This window comes from Trachypithecus francoisi, unplaced genomic scaffold (genome assembly GCF_009764315.1).
Source record: "Trachypithecus francoisi isolate TF-2019V2 unplaced genomic scaffold, Tfra_2.0 Lachesis_group15, whole genome shotgun sequence".
Classification (NCBI taxonomy): Eukaryota; Metazoa; Chordata; class Mammalia; order Primates; family Cercopithecidae; genus Trachypithecus; species Trachypithecus francoisi.
In genome coordinates this window covers 50,311,030-50,328,859 of record NW_022681460.1, presented here as the reverse complement: position 1 = coordinate 50,328,859, position 17,830 = coordinate 50,311,030, and the positions used below count along the sequence as shown (strand labels likewise).

General features: G+C 41.0%; 1 protein-coding gene across 2 annotated transcripts in view; it reads right to left on the bottom strand.

Annotated features, from left to right (window-relative positions):
* Positions 1 to 14,462, bottom strand: part of CRYBG1 (crystallin beta-gamma domain containing 1) — a 211,320-nt gene extending 196,858 nt beyond the window's left edge. Inside the window, exon 1 of one of the 2 annotated variants that reach the window (XM_033234739.1) lies at positions 14,136 to 14,462. In XM_033234739.1, coding sequence (XP_033090630.1) covers positions 14,136 to 14,308 — 173 coding nt within the window. In that variant the 5' untranslated portion in view covers positions 14,309 to 14,462. The remainder of the gene's footprint in view (positions 1 to 14,135) is intronic. The other variant, XM_033234738.1, reaches the window with a different exon arrangement.
* Positions 14,463 to 17,830: the final 3,368 nt, after the last annotated feature.

Below are 17,830 nucleotides of genomic sequence, written 5' to 3'. Positions count from 1 at the left end.
ATATTTCTCTATTACCTTCCACAGTTCACATCATACTTTTTCTCCCACCTCCCCCCTAACCCCTGCCAATGCTCTCTTCTATTTACTTATTTATCTATTTATTTACTTACTTACTTGCTTATTTACTTAAAGACAGGGCCTCACTCTGCCTTCCAGGCCGGAGGGCAGTGGCTTAATCACAGCTCACTGCAGCTTTGAATTCCTGGGCTCAAGCAATCCTCCTGCCTCAGCCTTTCGAGTAGTTGGGACTACAGGCACATGCCACCACACCTGTCTAATTTCAAAATGTTTTTTATGGAGACAGGGTCTCACTATGTTGTCCAGGCTGGTCTCAAATTTTAGCCTCAAGTGATCCTCCTGCCTCAGCCTCCCCAAGGTGTTGTGATTATACGCGTAAGCCACCATGCCTGGCCACAATGCTCTTTAAACAAGGTATATACAGAGGTCTGTATCATTATCTTTAGAAACATTAATCATCAAAAAGGTTATGCCTCCCCCACCTCAATATGTCATTCAAAATAAAATCAATTCTAAACCCTAAAACAAAAGTTAATATCTGAAAATAACAGAACTTTCAGGTGTATTTTGGCTTTTTTTTTCTCTCTTATTCCTGCTTTGCTGATGTTGTAAGTACATGTTTAATTTACTAAGTAGGTAGTCTAGCACTGAGTACTTATATCAGTAAAGAACTTAGTGCTAGAATGTATGTATGTGTATATATGTATGAATGTGTCTATATATACAAACATATATATCTATATGTATATCTTTAGATCATAGATATAAATAGAACCATCCATTTAGAGAATTTCTATAAACTAACATCATCAAGTGTCCTCCGGAATTCCTTTAGCAGTAACAATTACACTCAAGAAATATAAATTCTTCACCCTCTGTGGGGGTTAAGTTCTTTTATCGCTCAGCCTCTGTCTTGAGTATATTTGTTTGTTTTTAGCAAGACGTCTTGCTCTGTTGCCCAGGCTGGAGTGCAGTGGCACGATCACAGCTCACTGCAGCCTTGAACTCTTGGCCTCAAGCAACCCTCCCACCTCAGCCTCCCAAGTAGCTGGGACTACAGGTGCATGCCACCCTGCCCAGTTAATTTTTTTATTTTTTTTTAAGAGACATAGTCTTCCTATATTGGCCAGACTGGTCTCGAACTCCTGGCTTCAAGCAATCCTTCCACCTTAGCCTCCCATTGTGCTGGGATTACAGGTGTGAGCCACCGTGCCAGGCTGTCTTATGTATATTTGAATATTTTCTCTTCTTTATGATAGCAGGAAGTGTAGTAACTTTTTATCATTTTAATGGTGAATATTACGGCTTCTCTAGAAGATAGGGAAGTGAGACTCAATTTGCCAACCATAGAACTTGAACTGGTTTGCCAGCCCACACACCAGGGCCTCACATATAGCAGGTGTCTATAAATGTTTGTTTAATAAATGAATTATACTAGTGCAGTTTCCATGTCACACTTACTTACCTTTCTGAGTGTGACAAACACAGTCACTGAAAACCACACATCAAGACCACTTTGGAGAGAAGTAACATCTGCTCCGGTACAGTCACACATAAAAGAAGCAAACCTTCTGCTTCAATTACCATTATCACTGGGTAATTGTTTCTAAAATTAGAGAAAGTCTATAATAAAAGCGTGGTTTAAGATAAAGTAGCAAATTTCTAGTTGTACTTTGGAAAACGAACAGTATTAATGACTATAATCATTTAGGCTTTAAGCCAACAACATGTAATCTAAATACCAGAGCATATAAATGTCCAGTCTAGTAAAATGGAAACAGAAAGTTACTCTTTTCTATGACCTACTGACAGAGAAGTTAGCTCTGCGTATACAATAATATTCATAGAAACTAATGAACATTCTTAAACATAATTTTAAAACTCTCTCACATACATAAAAATCAAAATAAAACTCAGTTTTGAGAGAAATGGGCACTAAAGACAATTTTACTAGTTCTTATAAAGACAAAGATTATTTACAAGGTTTTCATAATCCTTTTACATCAAGTCTCTAGATCTACATCTTTCATGCCAACAGTATCACCTATGAATTTGAAGTTTGGGTCACCAACATTTTCTTTCCTCTTTTGGGGTTGTGACCTTTACGCAGAGTGAAAAATCCTCAACATTTGTCACCTTAGTTCCTTTACACACTCAGTGAATCATCCCAGTAGCAGGTACTAAGACCTTGTGGCTAGATTGGAAATCAGGTGCAACAGGTTTAGTTAACACTTCAGGAACTGAGTCACAGATCATTTCAAGTCAGGGGTTCCCAGGAAGACAAGAATGCACCATTAACTTTATAAGGCATATGAATTATTTGTTCCTGGATACCCTTCTGAACAATGGGACCGGGTTGGGTGCACGTAATCAAAAGGAGGAAATGCTTCCCTGCTCAGGAAGATAGCTCTGAGAGTAAATGGGCACCTACATTTCTACGGGAAGCTTTATTCATCAGCTAGTTACCTCCCCTGTACACACGCACCCTCTACTAACTACTTATTCAATGAGCTTTAGTTTTTTCATGGTGTGGTGAAAATATTTTGAGGTTTAGAGACAGAAAGAAGTATTTCAAATACTGCTCTGTCATTTATTAGCTAAAATACTACTTTCAGGTTTTGTCTTCTCAGTTATAAACATGAAGGTAGAAATACCTATTTGGCACAGTTACTATGAAGATTAAATGAGATACACTGATATGAAAGCAACTGTCACATAATAAGGAATTGTTCATGTCCCTTGTCTTATATATACTTGACAAAAGTTCCTTATGTTTATTTAGTTTATAGGAGAGATTGAGAATTATCTGGCCAAAAATAATCCTATTCCTTCATTCCCACACGCCACATCCATTTTCCTCAGTAAACATGCCCAAACCCAACTGTTGTTACTAGGTTGGTGCAAAAGTAATTGCAGTTTTTGCCATTAAAAGTGATGACAAAAGGCCAGGCACGGTGGCTCACGCCTGTAATCCCAAACTTTTGGGAGGCCAAGGTGGGTGTATCACCTGAGGTCAGGAGTTTGAGAGCAGCCTGGCCAACATGGCCAAATCCCATCTCTATTAAAAATACAAAAATTAGCCAGGCACGGTGGCATGTGCCTGTAGTCCCAGCTACTCAGGAGGCTGAGGTGGGAGGATCACCGGAGCCCAGGGAGTCAAGGCTACAGTGAGTTGAGATTGTGCCATTGAGCTCCAGCCTGAGCAACTGGAGACCCTATCTAAAAAACAAAAAGTAATAACAAAAACAAAGTAATGACAAAAACCTCAATTACTTTTGCACCAACTTACACTTTTGTTCTTCGTTGATCAGTTATGGAGTGGCATTAAGATATAAATTGGTGGTCCTCTTTGTTTAACTTCTGCTGGCTTTGTAAATTAGTGGATTTGTAGCCAATGTATGCTCATACACAGAAAAGCAACCAGAAATTCTGCAGTAAGTGAGAAAGCTGATGCATGAATTCCTGAGGAGCGTCTCTGTAGGAAGAAACTGCATGATGATGAAGACATCGCCTCTCTACATCATCAGCAGTTATCAGCTGTTGTGATTGGTTATTTCCTTATGGGCATACAAAAAAGCTTTTAATAAAAGTGAAACAACAGGAAAGGATACAAGTAAGTGCCAGCAATGCACCTAGCCACTAAGACTTCTAGGTCAAAGTACTTGAAACCTTTTACAGGGCAAGATCACAACAATCACAAAATGCAAATTAGTAAAGGTCAAAACATTTGAGCAAATGCCAGACATTCAATCCTACTTCGGTTTTATCTTGAAAGAAATCCAAAATCTAGTTTTAGACAAGCTTGTTTAAACATGTTTACTGATACACAGGAATACAAGTGCTCTTGTTTCAAACCCTAAGTATGATCCAGCGTAGGACTCCTGATTGATAATTGAGTCCACTCCAGACAAAATTGTTTTGGATAGCCAATACAAAAGAGAATAGTTCTGTAATCCCACCCTTGTAGTAACTGCATTTTCTTGTTTTGCTGATAATAACCACTTAGTTTTTGGGAGCTAAATAGTGGGGAAGGAAGCCAACAGTGGGGAAGGAAGCAAAGCAGCAGAGCCAAGAGTGGCTGGCAAGGCCTGGGTGAGTCTCCTCTGCCCAGGCTTGAAAAGGCCAGTTCTTAGGTTTGTAATGACATGTACGATAAAAGAGACACTGAATTTCAGTGTGAATGTCAACAGTTGCTTCAACTATCATATCTTTTCCTAACAGCAGATGCAAAAATAGTCAAGCTGTGCTTTCATGAGATATTTATGAATCCATCAGTATTATGAAAACATTTAAGTGACAAATTATGGCTAAATTATATTATGTGTTACAGTACCAGCATCACTTCAAGCCTTGTAAAGGGAGTTCTTGTATAGATACAATATCATACTGATAGGCTCTATCACTTTAAGTGACATTTTGTTGTTATAAAATATGGCTTATGCAAGCTTTAACTTTTTAAAAAATCATGAATTGAGTTATTCTTATTTTTGTTGGCTTTTTTTAGGTAGTAGGTGAGGTACTGATTATAGTAGAAACCCGGAAATTATCCAGTATGTCAATAACCAGACTATAGGTGCCGGTTGAATAACTAGTAACTCAATCTAGGGATCAGACAGTCTCATCGTTGTTTGGTTTATGAAACTAAGGGAAGATTTCCAGGAGAATAGTCATGAGGAAGTTAGATGAGTCAGTTGGGTTCCTGTCAAAGGTGGGTACAGGCCAGGAGTAGAGGCGTAGTACGCAATGCAAGAAAACCCAAAAAGACAGCTAAGAAAAAGTCAGAAAATCTGAGTTTTAGTCCTGCTTCCTCCATCTGCATTACCTTCCATGAACTTCAGTTTCCTTATCCTCAGAATGGCGGTATGGGCTCATCTCACACAACCCTTATAAACTTCAAGTGGGATAAAGTATCCACAACGGTTTGAAATCCTTGAAGTGTCAATGTAAGGTGGAACCTGTATTCATTGCCAGGGAATCCTCAAGAATAAGTCAGGAGGTAAAACAAATTGGATTCAAGTAGCAGGGATTCTAGAGGTCTAAAGTGAGAGCAGCCAGGAGCAGCTCTCTGCAGCAACTGGTAAAGCAACTACTTGAGAAATTCTGCCATCCCTATTTAGCATGGGAGCAACTAGAGGCCCCGCCATCTACCACTTATCTCTGACCTTGCATTCTACTGCCTGTGCCAGCGCAGAAGAAGGGGTACGAACTAGATCCACCTCTTGGTAATGCCTTTTTCTGATACAGCTTGGGCAGAAGCCCCAAACTCAGAATCTAGACACAATACTTTCACTGATAACATATACTTTTGAATTTCTGTTTTAAAATCTTTTTTCTTCTAAGATTTTAATGAACTTATATTTCTATTAATTAATATATTTTATCTCCACTACTTAACATAGAAATTGTCTAGTACAAAAACTTAGATTTCCCATCTGTATTTTAATTTCTACTTGTGAGATCTGGAGGCTAAATGAACTCATATAAGAATATAAAGAAAGCAGCATTAACCACAGTGATTAACTTGCAGTGATCAACCTGCAGTGATTAACCATAAAGACTCAAGACCACCAGTCGGAGAATCTCAGCCTCACTCTTATGAGCTCTGTGACTTTGACCAAATAATCATACCCCTCTGTGCCTCATTTTTCCTCAGGATGGGACTAATAACAGTGCCTACCTCTGAGGAAAGTTATGAATTAACTGTAGTGGGTTAATATTTGTAAAGCACTTAGAACAGTGTCTGATACATAGTGCACATTGAATAAACTGCATCTCTCAATTCAAATCTTGATGGAAAACAATGTTTTCACAAACATGGTCTGAAGTTATTATAAAGCACATGCTTCCTCTATTTTCTTATCTTATATGCAGCACGATTTTGACCCTTGATCCTAATCAAAAGATTAAAAAAGGAATCCAAAGACTATCATGAGCTTATGCTACCACTTATAAACAAATTTGAAGAAAATTAAGAGGTGTACTGTGCATGGTGACTTTATGTAACTGTTGGCCAAATCTTTGATTTGAGCTGTCGATACTACCTTTGGAATAACCCTAAATTCTCATGACTGAGACTCAGTTAGGGTTGCTAGCTTGAAATGGCACAAACAATAAACACAACCAGAAGCCAACTTTCTTCCCCACAGTATCTTTTGCCAAGCTTAACACCAACCTACTTTTACTCATTTAATTGCCATTTATGAGAACATAACAAACAAAAGGCACTTGTTCATTGTGTTTCTTTTTGTGTGTGTTAGCTACGGGTGCGACCTTTACTTGTCTATAACATGCCAGTGAGAGAGGTTGGGGACACTGCAAATGGATTCTGATTCTCTGCCTCATTTGTATGTCCTTGGGCCCCCTGGTACTTTGTCAAAATTTGTGCTTTCATGAGATATTTATGAATCCATCAGCATTCTGAACACATTTAAATGAATCATGAATAAAATATATTATGTGTCACAGTACTAGCATTACTTCAAGCTCTGTAAAGGGAGTTCTTGCATAGGTAAGAATATATTGATAGGTTCCGTCATTTTAAGTGACATTTGGTTGTTATAAATATGGTTCCTTCAAGCTTTCAATTTTGTTTGAAAACATGAATTAAGTTATGTTTTTTTCTAAGTAGTAGGTGAGGTACTAATTATGGCAGAAACTCTTAAACTATTTAGTATCTCAGTAACCACACTATAGTGTACACTGTATACTGGCTGAATAATTAGCAACTCAATCTAGGTCACTGTTATGAGGGGTCATTGCTTCTCTTCCACTGAACAGACCCATCCAGAAGATGCACAGTGCTGTAAAGGCAGCATTAAGCAAGCGCTTGCTTTCTAGAGGGAAGACTTCTCATATATTTGAATCTGTACAGGTATGTTGATGAGGCATTTGGGTTAGCCCAATGCAGCTACATTTTAAGGGAACTGTAAATGAGCTAATGAGACTCGTAAGCAATTTGCTCGTCGTTCTTGCCAAGCTCCTTACAAGCATTAGACAGTCATACATCCTGTACCCTGAAAACTCACTTTGGGACAAGTTTTTCAAGGTAGACAGAAGAACACACCATTCAAGCTTCAAATGATCTTCTCATGTTGACCAGACACAGATTTTGAATACATAAATCACTTTTCTTCTGCATGGACATTCCTGAAACATAACTGAGCCCTTAGCTGAACTCAAACTTTAAGACAGATGTGTGTGTGTGTGTGTGTGTGTGTGTATCTTTTTAAGAGATGGGATCTCGCTATGTTGACCAGGTTGCTCTCAAACTCCTGGCCTCAAGTAAGTGATCCACCTGCCTCCACCTCCTAAAGTGCTGGGATTACAGGTGTCAGCCACCATGCCTGGCCCAAGTATGTATTTTTAATGTTCATAGTAAGATGTGTATTTTGAATGACTATTAGGAATTGGAAACTATTTCAACATCTAATATGTTCACTACATTGTTTTAATTGTGGACAAATACTACAGCAGCAACTCACTATCTCAGCTTACAAAAAAGATTTACTCATTTATTATTATGATTATTTTAGAGACAAGATCTCACTCTGTTACCCAGGCTAGAGAGCAGTAGCATAACTTACTGCAGACTCCAACTCCTGGGCTGAAGCAATCCTTCCACTTTCAGCCTCCCCAGTAGCTGAGACCACAGATGTGTGTCACCACACTTGGCTAATTTTTTTTTTTTTTTTTTGTATAAGCAGGGTCTGACTTTGTTGCCCAGGCTGTCTTGAACTCCTAGGTACAAGCAGTCCTCCTGTCTCAGCATCCCAAAGTGCTGGGATTACAGGCATGAGCCACCATGCCTGACCTACAAATAAGATTTATAATCAAAAGCCATACATTCTGACGAAACTATTAATGAGAAAGGGAGTAGATATATATTTGAGTTTTTTTTTTTTTTTAAGACAGAGTCTGGCTCTGTTGCCCAGGCTGGAGTACAGTGGTGCAATCTTGGCTCACTGCAACCTCCAACTCCCTGGTTCAAGGGATTCTCCTGCCTCAACCTCCCAAGTAGCTGGGATTATAGGCATGCGCCACCACGCCCGGCTAATTTTTGTATTTTTAGTAGAGACAGGGTTTCACCACGTTGGCCAGGATGGTCTCGGTCTCCTGACCTTGTGATCCACCCACTTTGGCCTCCCAAAGTGCTGGGATTACAGGTGTGAGCCACCACGCCCGGCCCAATATTAAAAAAAAAAAAAAAACGAAGAAGAAAAACAAAGTGAACTCAAGTTTCAAAGGTCTTACTAAAGGTCCCCAAAAGGGTTTATGTCACCGCCACTTGATTATGGAGAGTAGATTATGATGGAAAGTGTAGAAATAGAGGGTGGATAAAATAATACAATGACAGAGATAAGCAGCAAATGATTACCCTATGCTAAACTCAGACCCCTAAATCACTTCGAGAAAAACTCCTGTGACGTCAAGTATAAAGTTTAGCCTTGGCTTCCTCAGTGACATGTGTTAAGACTCTTAAAGCACTGAGAGTGCATGAGGGGTCTCCGTTTTAGAGACCAACATGAACATCCAAATACTCCAAGGTACTTCAAAACTTGACAGACCTGGTTACAACTTCTGGGCTTCTGAAGTTTTTTACTCCACTCACAAAGTAACAATGCATGTATTAATACTACTACCATTACTATAAAGACAACAATACTTACAACTATCACTGCCACTATAGCCCCTGCTGCTGACCACCACCTTTCCTCTATCCAGCACTTGCTTTGAGCCAAGCCCTGTGCTGGGTGCTTTACATAGATAACATCCAATCCTACTAGAGCTCCATAAAAAAAAGTTTAATTGCCTCCATTTTACAGGTGAAGAAACTGAGACTTAAAGAAGTTAAAAATCTATCCCAATGGCAGAGGCAGATTTGAAACTAAGTCTACCCAACACCAAAGTCTACTAGCCTTTGAGTGTGGCATGCTTTCAGAGGTACTATTTACTGAGCTTCTGTTATCTGCCAGGCACTAGGCTAGTCATTTTCTTAAAAATATAAGTCTCAAAAACAATGTTAAGAGGTAGGTCACAGATCATAAAACAGAAGTTAGCAGGGTAAAATAACTTCCCAAGAAGCTCACAGCTAGTAAGGGGCAGACTTACTTTTAAATTCCTGGTTTACACTGGTGAAATAAAATAAACCTAAAAATTAAAAGTCTTTCCTTTAGTATAAGGAAAACAAGAGGGAAAACTCAGTACTAACCAGTTTAAATCTAACATTACATAAAACAAAAATAGACTTACCTGGCTATGATTTTTATGCTAGAAAATAATTAAACCTGTTTAGAGTTCCAAGCACCAAGTCAGCCACAAAAGACTGGAAACAAGAATCAATTTTAAGTTATGAAGACTAACACTCTACATAGTTCCAGAATGCTTTCAAATAACATTTTAAATGATTGTTCTTTTTCTGAAGAAAAAAGAAAAAACCTCCAAACAACAATAGTTTATCCTTACAACATTCTAGTGATATAAACCGGGAGTTAGTTGTTTTCTCTTCATAGAAAGGAAAGGTCCACTGAGTACAGAAAAACTAAGGGATTGTCTGTAGTTCTGAAACTTGAGGCTGCTGGCCTTCACTCAGAGGTAGATCTCTGCCTGCCCAATGAGGATGTTCTGCCCTTGACACTGGCTCTACTTTTCCTCCAACTGAAACAAGGTGGGCTGATTTTCACAGGATTATGAGGTCCATCCATTGCTTGAATTTGGCTCTCCTGCAGAGAGCATTAATGTTTGCTTCTAGATGTGGGGTTCAATTCAGTTCAACTGTGATAATTTTTAATTCACTGTTTTAAAAAAATATATAGTTTCTTAAACAAAGAACTCAATGGAAATAATTCACTGCTTTTGACCTTTAGCTCAGAACCCACTTCTAATCAAAATAACAAAAAGTGTGGCCACGTGAGGTGGCTCACACCTGTAATCCTAGCACTTTGGGAGGCCAAGGTGGGAGGATTGCTTGAGCCTAGGAGTTTGAGACCAGCCTGGGCAACATAGCAAGACCCTGTCTCTATTTATGTTTTTTTTGGTTTCGTTTTGTTTTTTTTGAGACAGAGTCTCACTCTGTCACCCAGTCTGGAATGCAATGGCACAATCTCGGCTCATTGCAACCTCCACTTCCCAGGTTCAAGGGATTTTCCTGCCTCAGCCTCCCAAGTAGCTGTGATTACAGGTGTCCACCACCACCCCTGGCTAATTTTTTGTATTTTTAGTAGAAACAGGTTTCACCATGTTGGCCAGGCTGGTCTCGAACTCCTGACCTCAGATGATCCACCTGCCTCCACCTCCTAAAGTGCTGGGATTACAGGTGTGAGCCACCCCATGTGGCCTTTTTATGTTTTAATTTTTAAATATTTTTAATATTTAAAAAAAACAAAATAACACAAAGTGGCTTGAATAGAGAAAATAAAAAAGAAGGGACCACTTTCATTACATAGCAGAAAAACACACAAAATTCCTACTCAAAAGGAGGCATAGGCAAGATACTAGTAAGAAAAAGAGAAACAACTCCCATTGACTGAGCAATCACTATGTTTCAGCCACTGTTCTGAGCACTTGAAATTCATTAACTCATTTATTTTTATAACAAATCTTATGACTGCCATTTTGTGAATGAGAAAATTGTGGCACAAAAATGTTAATAACTTTGCTAGGATGATAGGATTCGGTGTCATGGTAAGTATTAACAGAAGAACAAGAATTTAAATCCAAGTAAAGAATCCACATTCTGAACCCATCATTCACAAGACAGAGTATAATTTAAAATGTGGTAAATGACAGTGCCACTAGTGGCTGCTAAATGGCCTGGCTACAGCTCGCCATGCTCTTTCCACCACACCACTAGACCCTCTAATGGCAAGAGAATTATGAACTAGACAGGGGATGGGGCTGACTCAGGAGGGCAGCAACTCTATCTTTGTGAAAAATAACATCATATGACCATGTTTACCAAAACCAAGCTGGAAAAAAAAAACTTTAAGAGTAAATTTTGGAAACAGAAGTAGCCATGTTCAAATTATTTTATATAAGGAAATAATTGATTAGAATGTCTACATCAAAAGCCACAAATATTTGCAGAATACAAAAATCTGACTTTAATAAACTTTAAATAATCTTTGGACTGGCAAGCTTTTCTTTCTTTCTCTCTCTTTCTCTCTCTCTCTCTTTCTTTCTTTCTTACTTTTTCTCTCTCTCTTTTTTTTTATATGGCGTTTCACTCTTGTTGCCCAGGCTGGAGTACAATGGTGTGATCTCGGCTCACCACAACCTTCAAGGGTTCAAGGGATTCTCCTGCCTCAGCCTCTGAGTAGCTGGGATTACAGGCATGAGCCACCATGCCCGGCTAATTTTTTTGTATTCTTAGTAAAGATGAGGTTTCACTATGTTGGCCAAGCTGGTCTCAAACTCCTGACCTCAGGTGATCCGTCTGCCTTGGCCTCCCAAAGTATTGGGATTAGAGGCATGAGCCACTGCACCCAGCTGGACTGGTAAACTTTTCGAGGAAAAGAAGCTCTTCCTAGAGTTGGTTTTTCCCCTGTCCAAACCTATTTTTTCCATTTCTTCCATTAGACCTTTGCTTTGATGATGATGACGACGAGGATGCTTTTGCATTTACTGAGTTTCTACTTTATGCTCAGAAACGTGTTAAAGTTTTTGCACTTAATAACATAAACTTTCCTTTAATATTCATGACAACCCTACAGAGTCAGCATCCTATTGTCTCCATATTACAGATGAGGAGAGTGAGATTTTAAGAGGTGAAATAACCTGAGTTATTAGTTGAATAATTAGATAAATTCATTTCTATCTGACCTAAACTCCCATAATATTAATCAAATAAGCAAATAGGGGTGGTTACCTGACTGTCTCCTCCTTATTTAGAGACAAAAACCACAGTGAGTGCTGCACATTCTAGCCAAATTCCATCACTTCAAAGTACTGGACAGAAATGAACTGATATAGTCAGGAGGCTCAAGAGAGCCACACTGGGCCAAGACTGGCTAGAAATCTAAGGGTGCTTTTGCCACTCTCTTTAAACCAGAAAGAAGTACACTCTCTTAGAAGTAAATGAAATATTTATAAAGATGACCTAACTAGAAAAACATCCCAAAGACAGACCAGTACCTTTAGTTTTTCAGAACATTTATTAATACAAAGTTCATCAGGGTTCTGAAGGAAAAAATGAGGTGTTTCAAGACTACACTAAAATACAAAAACTCAAGGAGAGAAGCAAATCTATTTTAAATTTTAGACTGAAATGTATTTACATTTGAATACATTACCTATAGCTGTATATTATTATGTTTTGATAAGCAGTAAATCATGAGACTAGATCTTACAAGGAAAACCACGATGGAAATGTTTAAAGTATTTACTGAGGTAATAGAAAATAACTTCAATGCTGTGTACATTATTATTAAGTAGTGTATTTTGTTAGAAAGTATCTATAAATAGGCACAGTAAGTGTTTGCATAGGTAATATATTTCTACTATAACTGATTACCAATGTGATGATAAAATATGAGAGAAAAATAAAATGACTTCTCTCTTAGCTTTCCTACCCTTAGCCCCTCACACCTAGACCTCCCGCTCCAACCACTTGCACTTCTCAGGAAGTGCCACACTCTTCTAAGTGCTGGTGATGTGCACAGTTCCGCCCCTGCCTGGAACTCGCTGCTCCTCCCTGTTTCTGCCTAAGCCACTTCACCTATCCTCCTCCAGAAAGCCTCTGTGATCACCTCCTCTGTGCTGGCATCTATCATTGCACTTTTTGGTATCCACAAGAGACTAACAATTCTTTGATGACAGAATTATTACTGTCTCTCATTGTTTTTTATATCGCAGCACATGGCACTTAGCTAAGGTACTCAATACAATAAGTGAATGAAAATAGATTGTAAAATTGACTTTTTTTTTTTTTTTTTTTTTTAAGAAATAAAAGGAGAGGCCAGGCGCGGTGGCTCACGCCTGTAATCCCAACACTTTGGGAGGCCGAGGCGGGCAGATCACCAAGTCAGGAGACCGAGACCATCCTGGCTAACACGGTGAAATCACGTTTCTACTAAAAATACAAAAAATTAGCCGGGCGTGGTGGCGGGCGCCTGTAGTCCCAGCTACTGGGGAGGCTGAGGCAGGAGAAGGGCATGAACCTGGAAGGCGGAGCTTGCAGTGAGCCAAGATGGTGCGACTGCACTCCAGCCTAGGCGACAGAGCAAGACTCCGTCTCAAAGAAAAGAAAAGAAAAGATATAAAAGGAAAAATGTGTCTAAAATGCAAATCTTGCACAATTTTATTCTGGCCCTCATTGTTCATAGGGCGTATTTTAAAAACACATGTAGAAGGATTTACTGGACATTGTCAACTGTCCATCACTATAAATATTTCACACCTCTGAGCCACGTAAATATGCTGTTACTTCAAATTGGTTATTATTCAACGAATGCATAAACTCTGATGGTATAGTTGAATAATTATACATATAAAATAAAACCACTTCAAAACCATGATAAAAATTAAAAAGTACAACGGTAACTACTGTTTGGATAACTAGACGCTCCCTAGCTCTGCCACTGGCTCCAATGGGGAGAAGCCATTTATCCTTTGGTCTCAGTCCCTTCACCCATGAAATGGGGGTAACCATTCCTGCCACTTCCTCCTCCCTTCGCATCTTGCGAGGAGAATGGGGGTATAACATCTGTAAGAGCATAGATCTGACAGATATTCACAATAAAGAGCTTTACGATAAAGGCACTAGCTCAAAAATAGTGCCTAACCCCAAAGAAGAGTTCCCACCACACTTCCGACGGTAACAACCCTCACTCCCCGCCGCTCTGGTTAGCAGGCTGATGCGGGAGGCTCCTGCAAGAAGACTTTGCAGTCATACTAAAGGCCACACAAGTTCCTCTCGCCGGTGCTTGGTCTGAGCCAAAAGCCGCGAGGAACTTGGTCACCACCAACGGCTACGATCGCTCCCCTCCGGACCCAGGTAAACCTGCAGAGTGAAACAGACCCCGGGGCTTTCCCCTCCTCCAAGCGGGGTCAGGAGCCGAAGGGCCAGAGCAGCGGGAGGAGGAGAAGGAGCTGGGACTGGAGGGCTCGGGCGAGGAGCTCACCTGGCCTCGCCGGCAGACGCCGGGAGCGGGTGCGGAACGAACACCCCACAGTCAGGCGGCGCCGGCTGCTGCTTCTTTTTGGAGCGCCAGAGGTGGAAGGTGGTGTGCTTCTTAGGGGGCCTGCACTGGCTGGGCTCCCCGGGGTCGCCCTGGGCTGGCGGGGACAGCGGCATCGTCTTGTCCTCCTCCCGCTCCGACTGCCGGGACGCGGTCCTCTCTGCCGCCCGGGCCCTGTGGAAGAACACACCTGGGCGCCAGCTCTCCACACTTTCCCAGCGCGCCGTGGGACCCCGCCCCCTCGTCGCGGATGCGGGGGACGGCAGCGGGTTGCAGAACTAGCACCACGCGCAGCGCGAGCAGCACTGCAGCCGGAGCTCATGGGGCGGAGGAGGGGACCCAGCTGCGGGAGAGCGCCCCCTAGCTGCGCGGGCGGGAAGGGGCGCGAGCCCAGGTGAGGCGCGCTAGCCGGGAGCCCCAGGTGAGGCAGACACGCCCCGGCTCCCCACCCTCGGGGCGCGCGGCGGCCGCGGGACAGCGACACCTACTGGATGCTCTGGGCACCGCGTCTCCCAACACTGCATCCCAGGCTCTAAGCTGGGACCCAGAGCCGGTCGGGCTTTGACTGCGCCTGGGGTGCAGCGGCCATCGTCGCCTGCGGAGTTGTTGGCTGCTCTTGGCCTGTGACAGGCTGATAGGATGAGTCGCTGCTTAGCCACGAGCCCCGCCTGGAGAAGGATGGGAGAGGCACATCCCGGGGGCGGGCCGCCCAGCAATTAGGACTCTTCCACGCTGATCTTTGGGTGACTTGGGCAATGTCATGTGCTGGTGGCCTCTGTTCCTGCTCGTGAACACAGGTGGCAACTCTGCCAACTCCTCTCCTCTCTCAAGAGCCTGAATAATTAATTTGTACTCACATCTCATAAAACACAAAAGGATTTAAAAAATTAAAAACGCCAGAAGGGAATTAGGCATATTCCCCAATTCCCAAAGGGCTTAATAGAGCCCTCGCAGTAAATTAAACGCCAGTCCCACAAGGTATTTACATTATCTGCATTACTGTTGATGACTTTCTTGTCTTAACTTCACAGTCGTGGCTAAATAGCAAAGGACATTAATACTTAAGTAAAGTAAGTAAATGAACAATTATTTTGGGTATCATTAGAGCAAAAAAAGTGCAAGAACTAAGTACTACTTAAAAATTCAATGCAATACAAGATCCTCTTCCATGGTAATAAGTATTTTCCTCTTGGAAAACACAACTCATTCATTCGTTTATTCTCTCATTCACAGAACATTCATTTTTATTTGTTTTTATTTACATTCTTATCAAGATGTAATTTATAGACAGTAAAGTGCACAGATCATAAGGGTAAAACTCAAATTTTTACATATTTATGTGGTTGGGGTGTAAAAAGCTTTTTAATGGAGAGTTGACATTGTCCTAGAAAATTCTTCTGTATGTGGCTTTTAAATATATGATTATAGGCCGGTAGTGGTGGCTCATGCCTGTAATCCCAGCACTTTGGGAAGCCGAGGTAGGCAGATCACTTGAGGTCAGGAGTTCGAGATCAACCTGGCCAACATGGTGAAACCCCTTCTGTATTAAAAATACAAAAAGAAATTAGCTGGGCGTGGTGGCAGAGGCAAGCCTGTAATCCCAGGTACTTGGGAGGCTGAGACATGAAATTCGCTTGAACCCAGGAGGCAGAGGTTGCAGTGAGCCGAGATGGTGCCACTGCACTCCAGCCTGGGCAACAGAACGAGATTATGTCTCAAATGAAGAAGAAGAAGAAGAAGAAGAAGAAGAAGAAGAAGAAGAAGAAGAAGAAGAAGAAGTAAATATATGATTATAAAAATATAGAATACTTTCAAAACTTTAGAAATCTCCCTACTGTCCTCTTCCAGTACATTACCCCTCTCACCTGTAAAAGTTAATCATTATTTCGTCCTCTTTTGCTGGAGATTAATTTGATCTTTTCTGGAACTTCATTTTAGTGGAAAATCACAATATGTACTTTGTTTCTGGTTTGCTTTGCTCAATATCAGTTGGTTAAAATCATCTATATTGTTGCTTATATTGTAGCCGTTTTTTGTCTTGTTTTGTTTGAGACAGAGTCTCACTCTGTAGAAATACAGTGTTACCATCACCTCTCACTGCACTCACTGCAGCTTTGACCACCCGAGCTCAGGTGATCCTCCCACCTCAGCCTCCTGAGCAGCTAGGACTACAGGCACACACCACAGCACCCAGCTAACTTTTTTTGTGGGGGTACATTTGTAGAGACTGGGTTTTCCCACGTTGCCTAGGCTGGTCTAGAACTCCTGAGCTCAAGTGACTTGCCCACCTCAGCCTCCCAAAGTGTTGAGATTATAGGAGTGAGCCCCTGCACCTGACCCATAGCAGTTTTCCATTTAAAAAAATTATTATATACTGTTCCATGATATGAATATGCCACAATTCATTTATCCATTATTGTGGATGGATGTTAGGTTGTTTCCAGTTTGGGGCTATTTTTTTTTTTTTTTTTTTTTGAGATGGAGTCTTGCTCTGTTGCCCAGGCTGGAGTGCTGTGGCCGGATCTCAGCTCACTGCAAGCTCCGCCTCCCGGGTTCACGCTATTCTCCTGCCTCAGCCTCCCGAGTAGCTGGGACTACAGGCGCCCGCCACCTCGCCCGGCTAATTTTTTATATTTTTTTTAGTAGAGATGGGGTTTCACCGTGTTAGCCAGGATGGTCTCGATCTCCTGACCTCGTGATCCGCCCGTCTCGGCCTCCCAAAGTGCTGGGATTACAGGCTTGAGCCACCGCGCCCGGCCAGTTTGGGGCTATTATGAATAAAACTGATATGAACCTTCTGAGATGTACACATTCATTTCTGTTGGATACTTATACCCAGCAGTTCAATCTTTGGGTAATATAATATGCATATGTTCAGCTTTAGTGAATTCTGCCAAAAATGTTTCCCAAAATGGTTGTACCAATTTATATTCTTTCTAGCATGTTTGAAATTTCCAGTTTTTCAATATCTTCATCAACTCTTGATATTAACAATCCTTTTCATTGTGGCCATTCTGATGGGGATGTGGTGGTATCACGTTGCAGTTTTAATTTATACTTCCTCAAGAAACAGTTATTCAACTTGCTGAGTACTGTACTAATTACAGGCCAGGCCCTGACTTGGGGGAGGAGGCAATGACAGATGCATGGAATATATATATATTTTAAAAATCATCTGATACATATCATCTGATATATATATCATCTGATATGTATATATACATCAAAGGCTAAAACAATCAGTGGAGGTATGTACAAGGTATTAGGGGAGTTTAGAAAAGTTACTAACTTAGTGTGGTAGTTTGGAAGGAAGGAAGGGGAGTGGTCAGTAATGATTTGCTATGAAGATGGTCCTTAGATTGAACCTTAAAGGGCAAAGGGAGCAGTAAGAAATGGTAAAGAAAAGGGAAAGGGAAGAAGGAAAAGAGAAGAAAAGGGGGAAAAGGGGCAAGAAGAAATCTTTATGCACAGTCAAAAATATTTCTACATTCAGTAACTTAGTCTTTCATTCCTGGCTTTTCCAAACAGAATTACTCACTCCACCCCTCCTTTGTACCACCAGTGAATTAGGAACATATTTTTGTTATCACACGTTTCAGGTTGCATCGAACTGGTTTACATTTCTATATCTTCTATTA